The sequence below is a fragment of the Dreissena polymorpha genome, chromosome 3, assembly GCF_020536995.1.
Source record: "Dreissena polymorpha isolate Duluth1 chromosome 3, UMN_Dpol_1.0, whole genome shotgun sequence".
NCBI lineage: Eukaryota > Metazoa > Mollusca > Bivalvia > Myida > Dreissenidae > Dreissena > Dreissena polymorpha.
This window is the reverse complement of record NC_068357.1, coordinates 109,496,853-109,511,133: the sequence shown is the minus strand read 5'-3', so window position 1 is coordinate 109,511,133 and position 14,281 is coordinate 109,496,853. Positions and strand designations below refer to the sequence as shown.

At 35.1% G+C, this 14,281-nt stretch overlaps 1 protein-coding gene across 1 annotated transcript; it reads left to right on the top strand.

The window, feature by feature from the left end:
* Nucleotides 1-7,874: 7,874 nt before the first annotated feature.
* On the top strand, nt 7,875-13,999 carry LOC127872490 (uncharacterized). The gene is made up of 4 exons (XM_052415819.1): nt 7,875-8,069; nt 8,911-8,973; nt 12,274-12,396; nt 13,884-13,999. The coding sequence occupies exons 1-4, from the start codon at nt 8,021-8,023 to the stop codon at nt 13,997-13,999; spliced, it is 351 nt and encodes a 116-aa protein (XP_052271779.1). The 5' UTR covers nt 7,875-8,020.
* Nucleotides 14,000-14,281: the final 282 nt, after the last annotated feature.

Below are 14,281 nucleotides of genomic sequence, written 5' to 3'. Positions count from 1 at the left end.
TCAGCAAAGGTAAAAGATAGGAATGCTTTACAATTGATTTTCCAATAATCTTCAAAAAGATACTTTGCCAAATTTTTAAGAGAATTCGCCCAAATAAGCAAGTGCACTCTGTGGATTTATACATGTGTGTCTGCCGACGCGATTTTGTTCCAACACTTTTATGGCTAAAGATAAAGGTAAATTAAAGTCAAAACTTGGCAAAGACAGCTACGCCGAAATATCTCAATCGATAAGTAAGTATATACGTATATTTATATACTAGTTTTTAAATTATGTAGTTTTATTTATTTATATTCACATATATTAACAAAATCCTTTTAATCCACCAGGAAAGAGCTACAACATAAAGTAATGAAACAATATTAACGCAATACTAGATATGATGAGAGAATTTTCCTTCCAAAGGGTGTCCACGAAAAATTAAGTCCGAATGTTGAATGCTTTCCTTAACAACGCCTTTGCTTTTCTCCGGAACTCCGAGCTTAACCATGCGTAGAAGACAGGATTTGCGACGCACTGGATGATAGGTGATTCTCCTAACATTCGTTTGACCAGTCTCACAACGCCGCTGTTCGAATCAGGAATAGCAAGTGCAATCCACATAACAATCCAAGAAAAGACGAATATCATTGTAATTATAAACATGGCAAAGGTCATCCTCCTTATCTTCTCATCCGATTGGCGAATCTGCGCAAGGTTTCGCTGTTTAACAATGTTCAATGCAGACTTTGTGGCAGCTTTTGGATCCACTATGTGAGTAGGGTGTGAAGTATTATCAGCGCCGACGACGCCATTGCTTGGCCCTGCCACAGGCGATAAAGTAGAAATATTCTCATTGATTTGCGCAGCTCGAACTTTATTTTTTAGTCTCAGTTCCCTGGCGACAAGTATGTACGTGACAATGGTTGTGAAGAACAAGACAACAAAAAGAATTGTTAAAATGTATTCCAAAATTGCGCCGATTAATCCTTGTTGGCAGTTATAGCGCGTGTCCGAATATGTACGCGAAACAAATGCAGGTGTACACATGATTATAGTTATAATGCTGAAAGCGATACAGAATACATACGCTCTCTGTTTCGTGATTACATTTTTGAGTGGCCAACATGTTTTTATGTATCGGTCAACTGCAATAGCGGTCAGTAAAATGTTAATTCCTATGCTGGTCGAATAGACAAAAAAGGCGTAGAACCCACAGTAGAGATCCGATGCCACGCTTAGCCAAATTGTTTCACGAACTCGGAGTATCATCATTGGTATGGAACATATCCCAGCAAAGAAATTAAAGGCAGCCAATGCCGTAACAAATACGTCTGTGCTCCCCTTGCGCTTGTTATAATGTTGAACCAACAAAATAAGTCCATTCCCTACAAATTCACTTATCAGCATAAGTGTTAAGATTACGATATTAGTAACCTCCAAAGCAAGCAGTGTCTTTCCATTTGCAACGATGAAATTGCTGGTGTTAAGTGAAGAAGAATTGCCAGACTGGCTCGCTCCATCCATAATGAGCTCGGTTTTCTTTAGACTTTAAAACAATTATATACACCGTCGGTTGAACGAACATATCAATATACATGAATGTTAATAAGTATATGTCAATCATCTAATTCAAAAAAGAAAACCAGCCAAACCAAAGTTTGAGGACCAGCCAAGTAACCGAAATACCTCATATTTAAAGCATATAGACGCTTATAATATTCAAATAAAACACCCATAATAGTCATTCCGTGAAAATATCCACGAAGCACAAACACACTATTAGTCACACGTATTTACCATGGCTTGCGCTACAGTCGTATTAAAAGTCTTACGTACGCAGTACTTACGAGACAGTAACTTTATGATCAACAAGTCGACTGGACAGCCACTGTATCCTCTGTTACAACGCGATGCCAACGATCTTATACGCTGGAAGCGTCATGGTTTAGAAATATATTATTGGCAATAGGCGGATTAAGAGACGCTGAAGGGGGACGGCGTACGCTCCATCTATAATTTGCCAAGGATCGTATAACTTGTTTCAATCACGCTTATTTATTTAATTTTCTTAAAATATGTTTTGATGCAAGTAACTTTCTCTAAATTGCTCCTTTTCGTTGATCATTTTGTTTTGTTAAACATACTCTACAATATGACAGAATATCATAAGCCAGTGTGTTTAAAATAAACGATCAGACCTTACCCAAACCAGCCTCCTACTACCAATTTACTACTCAAACAACTAACTTAAACTACTCTAGTGTGACGCCACTAACAATACAAATCATTAAAAAATTACACGCCCTTTGTAAATTCTAAAATACGTATGTAATCCAGCAAAGGTCGTAAATTGTATCTGATTAGATTTGAAAACAACAGGGCGTGATTGAATTGACATGACGCCTTATCAGTGATCGCTCCGCCCACTTAATCACGTGGCTCAGCGGGAAGAAAACCTAGACAAGCTAACACCAAAATGGCTTCTTTGCCTATAGACTGCATATAGATTTACGCGATATTCCGGATGATTTTATGGACTTGTTTAACACCATATTACACTTGTAAAGGGGTTGATGCCATTTAGTTATTCTGCAAATGCAAAAAAAAATATACGATTAAAGAGAACATCAGCTATTTATAACGGGTAAATCGGTACATTAAACACGCTCTCAAACGCTTGCGCGCTTACCGAAATCGAAGCCGTTATTACGTGCAATGGTGGTATTTGCAATAAATTAACACTTCACCGGTATTTACCCGTGTTATTAACAAAATTATTAACGAAACATTCCCCCCTACCCGTGTATTTGACACGAAATAGCGCTTTATAACTGGGAATTCGGTGAAGTTTTACGCGCTTTCTGACGCCGGGTGGGTACCTTAATCCCACATGTTATTGCGTATAAAAGTGATATTAATCATATTAAACATTGCTTATGGGACATTTATCAATCACTATAATTTAAAGCGCAAAAACAGCACAGTTAGTTTGGACATTGTCTGATATAAAATTAGCGTTGTACGAAATGGAATACGGTCAGGCTATTATAAATTAATAACGCTACCAATATCAGACGCTCGCGCAGGTACCGACTTCCCCGAAGTTACCGCATTTATTTGTTAACTAATATCAGTAATAATAACTCTTTTACAATAGCATTTATCGATACGTCTTTATAAAAATTATAACAAAATGGTTTTCACTTGTTTCTGACACCCACAGAAACGCGATTTTTAACGGGGATTTCGTAAAGTTACACGAATTGGGTACCAAAATTCTCAATTATTTTACATGCACACGTGACATAATACATACTTAATAATGCTTAGTTATTGCTTATATGACATTTCAAGTTTGTGAAATAAATTAATGTTCTATACAGGGGATCTCGGTAATTCTTGAAGCTTCCACTCCTTCTTGTCAAGACCGCATTGCCGCGTTGGAAATGGTATAAATTTAATTCATCTAACTTATCTTTCTGGATACCAAATGTCAGAGTTGCATTAACCCTTTTTACACCGTTTTTGCCATATTTCATTTCCGTTTTTTAATCCGAACAAAATAAACGAAACTCGTTTAAAAAATGAGATCTAGGCATTCGACCTCCTAGTGTGGATTAAAAGCGTTTATTGGTGACACCACATGAGTGCAAATGTGTAGATACCGTTAATAAGATAATATATCACATGTCACCTTCAAATAACATGTATGATGTCAATTAAGTGCATTACTATCAGAGTAATAAAACACAGCATGAATTAGGCTTCATTCTGGGTTTTATTTCTCTTTAAGTAATGCAGATGAACCTCGCTTCTGACCTAGTAACTGATAAAACTTTTTTTTTTTAAAGTGAAATATTATGTGATAATCAGATCGATAACATAAACTATTTAAATCTGCTAGTATATCCGATAAAAATATATTAAAATTGTCTTTGACAGTGTTGACGTTCAGTTGTTCGTGGTGACGGCCGCATGTATTTATACATCTCTTACACTTCTCAAGATCTCTTTTCGGCTTTGGAAACGATATAAATTAAATGTCACCAACTAATCTTTCAGGATATCGATTGTCCGAGTTACATAATCCCCATTGACACCGTTTAACCATTTTTAATCTTTTTTTAAAGAGGAAAACAAAAGAAACTCGTTGGAATAAAAGTGAACCTAAACAAGTAGCTTGTCTAGAAAATGGCGGACAGGTCGTTGCTAACGAGAGCGCCCGATTAATCGATCGCTGATTGGTGGATCAATTCTAGTGGGCGGAGCGATCATAGATAAGGCGTCATGTCAATTGCAACGCCTAAGGACATAATTTCAATGTCGGGCAGATAAATGCTGCAATCGTCCAACTGACAACGGGTCCATATGAGCATCTCTGCTCGAGACAAACGTTCAGGCAAGCGGAAATCTAAATACTGGCTCAATGGGAATGGGTTGGCAAAGCTCGTGTGAATATCATTTCCAAAACAGTAGTTTCTAAATAATGACTTCATTTATATCATGAACTAATATTCTATATAGTATATAGTATTCCTAACATATAATGTACATTTTCAACAATATTTGTCTATAGTATCAATTGATATATTTACTTTATGATAATTATTATGAATGCATTTATACAGCATCATTTTAGGTTTTAAAGAATATTATAACACCAAGCATTTTCACTTATGTCTTACTGTTACTTACATCTAATTGGTGGGATGCTTCATAAGGTGTTAGACGTTATTTTATACGAAATAAATCTCATTTGATTTAAGGGACCTCCAAACAGAATACATAGATTTGCGAACCTCTGATAGGATATGAAAACTGCACATAATTAACAAAACCTTATAGTATGAACCACAACAGGAACCCCATAAAATGGCAAAAATCTGTCAAAATAAATGTAATTTTATAGATAGCATTTCAGTATTTTGTTTATTTTATACCTATTTAATACAGCTCGATTACATAGAAAGCCTTTTGCTCATTTGACACTCTCTGAGTCCGTTTCCCGGGACTTGACACTGTACTTTGTGTCTAAGGGGGAAAATTTAAAGAACGGAGAGCTCCCACGGTGGGGATCGAACCCGTGACCTCCGGATCGTTAGGCGTACACCATATCAACTACACCAATACGACTGTTTAATTTGTTTACAGGAAGATTCTTATGCTTAATTAATTTAAGAAACCAATAATTAGTATTCAAGTTTGGATAAGCATACGCGACAAAGTCGTGTTATTTGACAATACGCGGCCGACAGTGCGGCATCTTCCCTGGAGTGCTATAATATAATACGATTATGAAACTAAGTTGTGCTATATATCTCTCGCTTGTATTGATACGTTAACGCATACGAAAGTTACAATAAAATTGCTTTGCTTAAAATCCGATCATTCAGGAGTGAAATCGCAATTAAATTATACCGTTTTATCCTTTATAGAAATGTAAAAGATAAATTTGTATTTACGCTGACTGATTTGTGAATATTACTTGTCCAAGTGTGAGGTCTTGTCACCTTTAACCCTTTGCATGCTGGGAAATTTGTCGTCTGCTAAAATGTCGTCGGTTGAATTTATAAAATTAGCATTTTCTTCGATTTTCTTCAAAGAATACTATCAGAATAGCAAACAGTTTGGTTCCTGATGAGACGCCACGTTCTGTGGCGTCTCATCTGGATCCAAACTGTTTGCAAAGGCCTTCAAAATTCGGTTCCAGCGCTGAAAGGATTAAAACGGTTGTAAAGCCTCGGGTGTATGCTTTTCATCGACTAACCTAAGTCTCATTAACTTGTTGTTTGGCATTTTGTGTTTCCTGTGTCTAAAATTATGCCAATTGGTCACCTGCTTCAAATATAGATCTTGTTTTGATAATGGGAATCATACTTTTCTTATACAACTATACTTTTACTTTGTGTTTATAAAAGGACGGTCACTATACTGAATAAATTAATCCTGCCAAAAAATAAAACCAGAATCCCACAATGCGCATTTCTCTATAAAGCTTCAAGAACAATTACATAGGAAAGAATATCCTCCCGCTTTAAAACGTTACACACACCAAGAGAGAGCATCCCTTTCAAAACACGAACACCAAAAAGCCAGCAAAACCAATAATAGGTTTATTATAGGAAGGTTTTTGTGCGAATGCAGACTTTACATTGCGTATCGCATCAATTTAATAGCCAGACAGAGAAACATTCAACCGAAGGGCCAGTCAGAATTAAATCATATGCACATGCTCTTATTGAACTAGTGTCGTGTGGATAGGAAATCAATTCAAACGACTAAAGGATAGGGTTTTAGATTGTTAGTATCCAAAACAATATGAAGTCCTCAATAAGAGCTGTGACGGTTCAACCTGTAATCATTGCGGTGTTTGATTGAAAGGAGATTACGGTATCTCAGGTTCTAATGACGTTTCACGATATGGTTTTACTTGATAGGTATTTATTGTAGAGATTCAACAAAATGCAATTTGCTTCGACGCATGAATCATAATGATGCTCTGTGTCCGCAACTTTGATAAAAAGTGTCATTTCCGATACATTTATTTAGAAATGTTCTTCTTTTGGTCATGAAGCATTTAAATCTTAAAACATAACACTTCAGTCTGATGATCAAAACCAATCAATTTATCATTTGCAAATTAAAAATCTCGGTAGCTTGAGGAAAATTATATCGCATTTTTTTTTGTTTTACATTTATAATATATTGTCTCGAATCATGCTTAAAACCCGAAGCTCGATCGCCGACGCGTTATACTTGAAGCAATTAGTTATCAAATTGGATATACACGAATCGCGCTCTGTGAAAATGGGGTTTATTGCATGTGCTTAAAGCGTCGTCCCAGATTTGCATGTGGAGTCCGCAAAGGCTTAACAGGGACGACATTTTCCGTCTTCCCTGATTAGCCTGTGCGGACTGCTCGGGCTAATCTGGGACGACACTTTACGCACATGCATAAAACCCCATTTTCAAAGAGCACGGCTCAAATGTAAATAAAATGTTTACATGCGCAAGGCATTTTTACGCTGCTCGTAAGTTGTCTTTTTTCAAAATAGTTTTTTGGGCGGAATGGGAAAGGCCATTTAGCAAATGTAAAATTATATTGCAAAACAAGGCAAACATAAAATCGTCACGATTACAAAGACGCGCATTTATTTAAAAAAAAAATTATATCGTCTTTATGTTTATCTCGTGATGTCGTGCAAAGTGTTTCTTGTTTATGTTGACAGGACTGACACATCTGAATTAACATGACTTAAGCGTAGCAATTAAATACTTGTTTATTTAAATGCTTGTTGTTGCATTTCATTAACAGCAACTTTGACATGAGTGTTTCATATCAAGTAAGTTGGTAAATAAGCATTTGACAAGCAAACTTTAGTTTTTTGCAAACGAAATTGCACGATTTACATATTGTGTCAATGTTGTTTGACATCTAAAAACTTCATTTCTATATTTGTATTGAAAACTTAGATATGTACTGCGGTTGGGTAGATTATGTGTGCATGGAGCTTTCGTTTATTTTCAGAAAAGTGTGATAATATATATATATATATATATAAGCTAATTAGACTCTTAACTAAAGCGACCCTTACGAAAAAACTCAATGTTGTTTAGCGACGCCTGAATCATCATCTTTGTCGTTAAATTATTAGTCTTCCTCTTCTGGTTCTTTATCAACAGTAGTGATAGGATAAACATGATGTGCCTATGTTCTATTGTATAAAATGAAAATAGTCTGGTAAAAAACCATTTGCCGAATGTTTGTAATATGTTTTGTCAAATTAGTGGTCATCCACTAGAAAGATAATGACCACAATATATTATTTCTACTTGAGGCAGTTTATATCAACAAACGGGATACTTCATAACTTTGTGACAGTAAACAACCTCCGTTTAATATTTATAGCAGGATATTTACATTACTTTGTATGAGAGTCATGTGATTTATTACTCTGACTTGTTGGACGAGAATATAAAGAGCACCATTGTTAATGACCACGGTAAACAGTACGCCTTGCGGTCAACTTTACCGACAATGGATTATGTTGGCATACTTATAATAATTGTCACGTTATTTGCTGGAGGTAAGTTATAAATGTATTTGTTGTTGTGTTTTGTTTGTAATAAATGTGTTTTTTATTACAACGAGGATGCTTAGAGTATTTAAGTATTTCAGACTCAAGGTTATTGGCTTGTATAAACGATCCTAATTTTGAATAAAAATTGAAATTAATTTATTTTAGGAGAAAAAAACAATACGGACTATGTCTATCATTAAAAAATAGTAACAGGCGTTGTGCCGTGTTTTCTTTCTAATTACATTATATAATTTCGCTTCGCATATAAGTACGTATAAGTCCCACATTTAAATCAATTTACCAATTAATGGTTTTCTTAACCCATTTATGCATAGCGTCTAGAAAAAAGGCCTTGGCAAACAGCGTAGATGAAGATTAGACGCCGCATGATGCGGCGTCTCATCAAGGTCTGAGCTGTTTGCTTAAATGAATTTTTGTAAGAAATATTCTAAATATAGAAATAAATATACTAGACATCCCTAATTTTGGAAATAAATTGATCCAATTTAGAAGGATGGGAGAGTCCACTCGGCATAAATGGGTTAAATACCGTTGTGTTTGTCCTACCTGCCAACATGTTATTTACGACGCTTTGTATTTATCAATTGCTCTTAATGAATATTAATACAAATATTTTATTAAAAGAACAAAAGATCGTCGAAAAACGGATCTATGTTTTTTGTCTATCCCCTATTTCATTATTCCGCTTTATAAATGTCATACAAATTAATCACACACTGATTTTCTTTTGTTAAAGGTCAGTGCAAAATGAGTGCATGTATACTTTGTTGTCAAAAACTTCGTACAGTTTTTTCATAGATCAATACTTATTTTGTTGTCTTTACAGGTAAATGTGGGATTAATAACGGACTACATCCACGTGTGTCGGCCGGAAACCTGCTGCAAACTGGTATGAGTTTGTTCACGGGGTAACACGTGTAAATATTACTAATTTATGTAATGCGCTGGATGTAAAGTTTAACCCATTTATGCCTAGTGGACTCTCCCATCCTTCTAAATTGGATCAATTCATTTCCAAAATAAGGGATGTCTGGTATATTTATTTCTATTTTTAGAATATTTCTTACAGAAATTCCTTTAAGCAAACAGCGTAGACCCAGATGAGACGCCGCATCATGCGGCGTCTAATCTTCATCTACGCTGTTTGCCAAGGCCTTTTTTTCTAGACGCTAGGCATAAATGGGTTAATAGTAACGTTCGTACTATCAACTCATGTAAAGTAACCCGATGACAAAGTGAGATTAATAATGGTAATTTGTTCAAAATGGCGCTGAATAGCCATGTAACAAAGAAATGAACAAGATCAACCAGATTTCCGATCAATACATTTCATGTCTAAGCTAACACATGATAAAATCGTTGAACAAATCATCAAATGCCAACACAGGATACGGTTACAGACAATACAAATAAACAATATTAAGCTGATATACATGTAAATATACATAAATTGAACTGATGTAGATAAATGTAGCACATTTTTTCCATAAACTCCTTCCTAAGAGTATCAATCATCTTGACAATAGAGAATCAAAGCGCTAATGGCAATGCAGTTGTGCCCTATTGCATAACCTACCACGCAATTCATTTTTTAAATTTAGTTATCATTTTTAAAATCGCAAGTTTAAAATCAACACAACCCATTCAACGTTATTGAGAGTGTGTCTAAACGCAAATGTCGAGATGTATGTGCACTGTTTAGCATCTTCTTGATGTTATGGAGACAAAATTACAAAAACAGTTCCCATTTTACACTTTCTAAAAGCAAAGAAAATATGATGACAAATTTAAAATGAGAATTTTTTATATTAAATAAAAAATATGTGCAATCACCATTTAATTGTTATCGTTGGAATATACATATTTTACTACGGAAAAGTGTGCAATCACCATTTAATGATTATCATTTGAACATACGTATTCCTCTACGACTAGAATTCCATTATGGAAATTCCATTTACAAAACTTGTCTTGTTTTAATACAATATAAAATCAAAGTACTGAAAGTACTGGTGGGGCGATTTTGCTCAAAGTTTGTGGTCGTAAAAACACTATACACCGTGATGCCAACCAATCACCTTTGTTTAATAAAACAGATGGAATAAAGGAAGGGTGACAGGCAGTCAACATAATATATGATTTAGCTATTGGTTAAAAGTAAATGCTGCTTTTTAAAACATGTCTTTGTCGTATGTGCCAATTCATAACTGCGAAACGTTTGTGAATACAATTTCGATTATTATCATTTAAACTGGTGACCTAGGTTTTTACTCTGACTAAGTGTTATATGTTTCTGAGATTTCGTGAAGACAAACGTTGTCATAAGGTTTCTATGCATCATGTAGATTCAATTATTATTCATATATATATATATATATATATATATATATATATATATATATATATATATATATATATATATATATATATATATATATATATATATATATATTCAATTTTGTCGCCCATATCGCGAACGCAGTTGATTTCTTAAAACGAAAGAACATAAATGCGCTGTATCGGTTAAGTGTAGATAGTTCAGTATTGAACCGATATTTCGTCGCTGTATACACCTTCCATAGGACTGCGTGTTACTCGGGTTCTAATGCCACAGTGAAAAGACGTTGCCATGGATGGAATGCGCTCATCGGAGCTATTTTGTTTGCGAATGCAGAATCTGGATGCAAAGTGGTTAAATGCAGGAACGGACTACACTTTCCGGTATACGTATATTATGTTACATATGGGGCGAATTGCAGAAGGCAATCGCCCCAAAAATTAAAATATACAATAGGATTATCGATGAAAAGAAATAATAAATCTTCGATCAAGACTTTTTACTCACGAATTATGTAGTTCTGCAATTCGCCCAAACAAAATAAAATATAGAATAGGATAATCGATGAAAAGAAATAATAAATCTTCGATCAAGACTTTTTACTCACGAATTATGTAGTCATAAAGACTTAAGTATTTATGCAATACTGATAACCCTAGCAGTTCTCACGGTGTCAACCAGTCCGTGACCTTTACATCGGAATAGAACACACATTCGCGTTTGATATATAGTTGTTTTTGATATGCAGTTTTAGCGATTATAAAGTGGAAGTGGGTTTTGGTGTTCAATTTTTCACCTTTTGTTCGTTGTCTAGTCGTCTATATTAGTAATCTTAGTTAACCAGATCTATTTTATTTAACCATAAATTTATATTTAACGTGTGTAGTGTGAATGAAGAAGCATGGAAAGTAAAAAATAAAGTGTTTCGTGACAAAAAAAAATTAAAATATAAAACACAATATTATTGTAAATACCGTAATTTACATAAGAAACCGGTGTTAAATCGCTGAACTATGATTAACAAAATGAAAGCAATGGTTAACAAACATCATCAATCTTTATTCCTGCATGAACCATATTATCAACATCACAATGTGGTTTGTCGTTTTTTAAAACGACATTGATAAATAAGTGGCAATTAATCAACTGCAGACTTCAAAAGGCGCATCGTGAGGTTATGTTCAATTAATGTGGTTTGTTGTTGTTTTAAACGACATTGATAAATAAGTGGCAATTAATCAACTGCAGACTTCAAAAGGCGCATCGTAAGGTTATGTTCAATTAATTGACTAAATATTTTAAACTCGCCCGTAAGCTTATGTAATAAAAACCTAAGTAATTAATCTTTTATTTATCGAACATGCTTTTTAATGCTTATGTTTATAACATAAATAATTATAATTATTGTATCCATCATCATTGTTTTTTGACGATTTGGATTTTAGATGGTCCAGGAGTTATTGATAAAGTTTCTTATTCTGATAATACTTTTTTAGCAAATATTTAAAGTTTTCACGTTAGTATTATTTAACCGATTGTAAGAATAAAGTAATACAAAGGCGATGTTCATAAACCGGTTGGGATCGAAAACAGGTTAATTGACACTGACAGAGTAAATACGCAATAGGGTGAAAACCATCTTTGAAAAGCGCGTCTGGTCAAATAAACAGTTAATTGATTTGTTTTAAGAGCTGGTTTTGTGGCCAGACAGTCTAGGGATTTAACAATTAAGTCCTACAACCATGGTCGGTTGGCAAGTTCGTTGAGAATCTATGGATATTAGTCTTGTCTTAATCTCCAACCACCCTAAATGCGTTTGTCTGAAAATAAATGTGTGTTTTTAACTTCCAGAAAAAATTTCCACATTTCTACGAACATGTCGGGCCACGGAGCGGGACGTGGGTCCGTGCCCATGTGTGTCGGGTTTAGCCGTGTGTCGAGTGACCAAGTGCTGCCGGACGAGATTTGATATATGTGAGTAGATGAGGATAAGTGGCCGAGATTTGATAGAGGTAAGTAGATGGGGCAAAGCGGTCGAGATTGAATTTAGAAGAGTACAAAATGTAGATGGAGCATAGGGGCCGAGATTTAATATAGGTGAGTCGATGTGGCATAGCGGCCGAGATTTAGTTCAGAAGAGTAGATGGAGCATAGTTGCCGAGATTTGAAATAGGTGAGTGATGGAGCAAAGTGGTCGAGATTTAATATAGATGAGTAGATGGAGCATAGTGGCTGAGAATTAATTAAGGTGAGTATATGATGCATAGTGGCCGAGATTTGATAACAGGTGAGTATATGGAGAATAGTGGCAGAGATTTGATAAAGGTGAGTAGATGGAGCATAGTAGCCGAAATTTAAAAATAGGTGAGTAGATGGAGAATAGTGGCCGAGATTTGTTATAGGTGAGTTGATGAAGCATAGTGGCCGAGATTTGATAATAGGTGAGTAGATGGAGAATAGTGGCCCAGATTTGATATGGGTGAATAGATGCAGTATAGTGGCCGAGTTTGATATAGGTGAATAGATGGAGAAAAGTAGCGCATAGTTGATATAGGTGAGTAGATGGAGAAAAGTGGCCCAGATTTTATATGGGTGAATAGATGCAGCATAGTGTCCGAGATTTGATATAGGTGAATAGATTCAGCAAAGTGGCAGAGATTTGATAAAGGTAAATAGATTCAGCAGTGGCAGAGATTTGATATAGGTGAACAGATTCAGCACAGTGGCCTAGATTTTATATAGTTAAACAGATTCAGCACAGTGGCCGAGATAAAATAGAGGTGAGTTGATCGGGAATAGTGGTCGAGATTTGATATATGCGAGTTGACGGAACATATTGGTTTAAAGGCCAAATTAAATGAAAGTTTTTCTTTTAATTTGGTATTCCCCTTAACGTACTTGTCTCCCAAAAAGTTGTTTTGCGAACTGAGTGGTACATGTAGTATATTTGTTTGTTTTGATATGTTCTGTGTTGAAATATATTTCAGCCACCTTTGTCTATTCATACATACTGACTAGGCTGATAGCTAAGTGCATATGCCAGTAGAAAACACACGTATTACTTGAATTAGATTTAAAGCACAAAATGTTTCATAAATAAAATCATGACCAAGTGCCGCGCTGGAAATCGAACCTGCTTTTGTTCAGATGACTACGAAACCGATCCACCAACTTCAAGATGAAGTGTTGTTGATGAGCTAATTCTGCTGCTGCTTGGTGTGGTAGTGGAATTGATGATGATAAAAGTAATAGTGAAAATGAAGCATTTGCATTATAAAACGCGTATTAATTGTAAAACGCGTATAGATATTGGTAGCATCAGTCCCAAAACCACTGGAAAAGTAATCGTTGATGCTGATGATTTGCGGTTGCTGCTGCTTCTGGTGTTTAGTGTTTATCATTCCTTTCCATTTACTTAAATGAACATTTTCTATCATATCTTATATTTTTTAAACCACCAGTGCAAGTGCCAGAGAGGATCACCTTTCCGCCAATCAGGTTTGATCCCCGACCCGATCCCGACCCCTTTGAACGAATACGCGAGATTGGACGGCAGCTTCCTGGCGTCGGACGCTAAAGTCGGTCCTTTCGGGCATTGTCGCACGTTTTCGCTATCACTTTTATGCAAACTATAATAGTATATTTGCTTTCATAATGTATTTTATCTGTGATATATTTGAGTTTTTGTTGTATCAGCTACATAAATATTTACAGTTAAAGGGGCCTTTTCACAGATTTTGGCATTTTTTTTAACTTATTCATTAAATGCTTTATATTGATAAATGTAAACATTGGATCGTAAAAGCTCCAGTAAAAAATCAAGAAAAAATTTAAAAAAAGGAAAAGAACATTGCCCGGA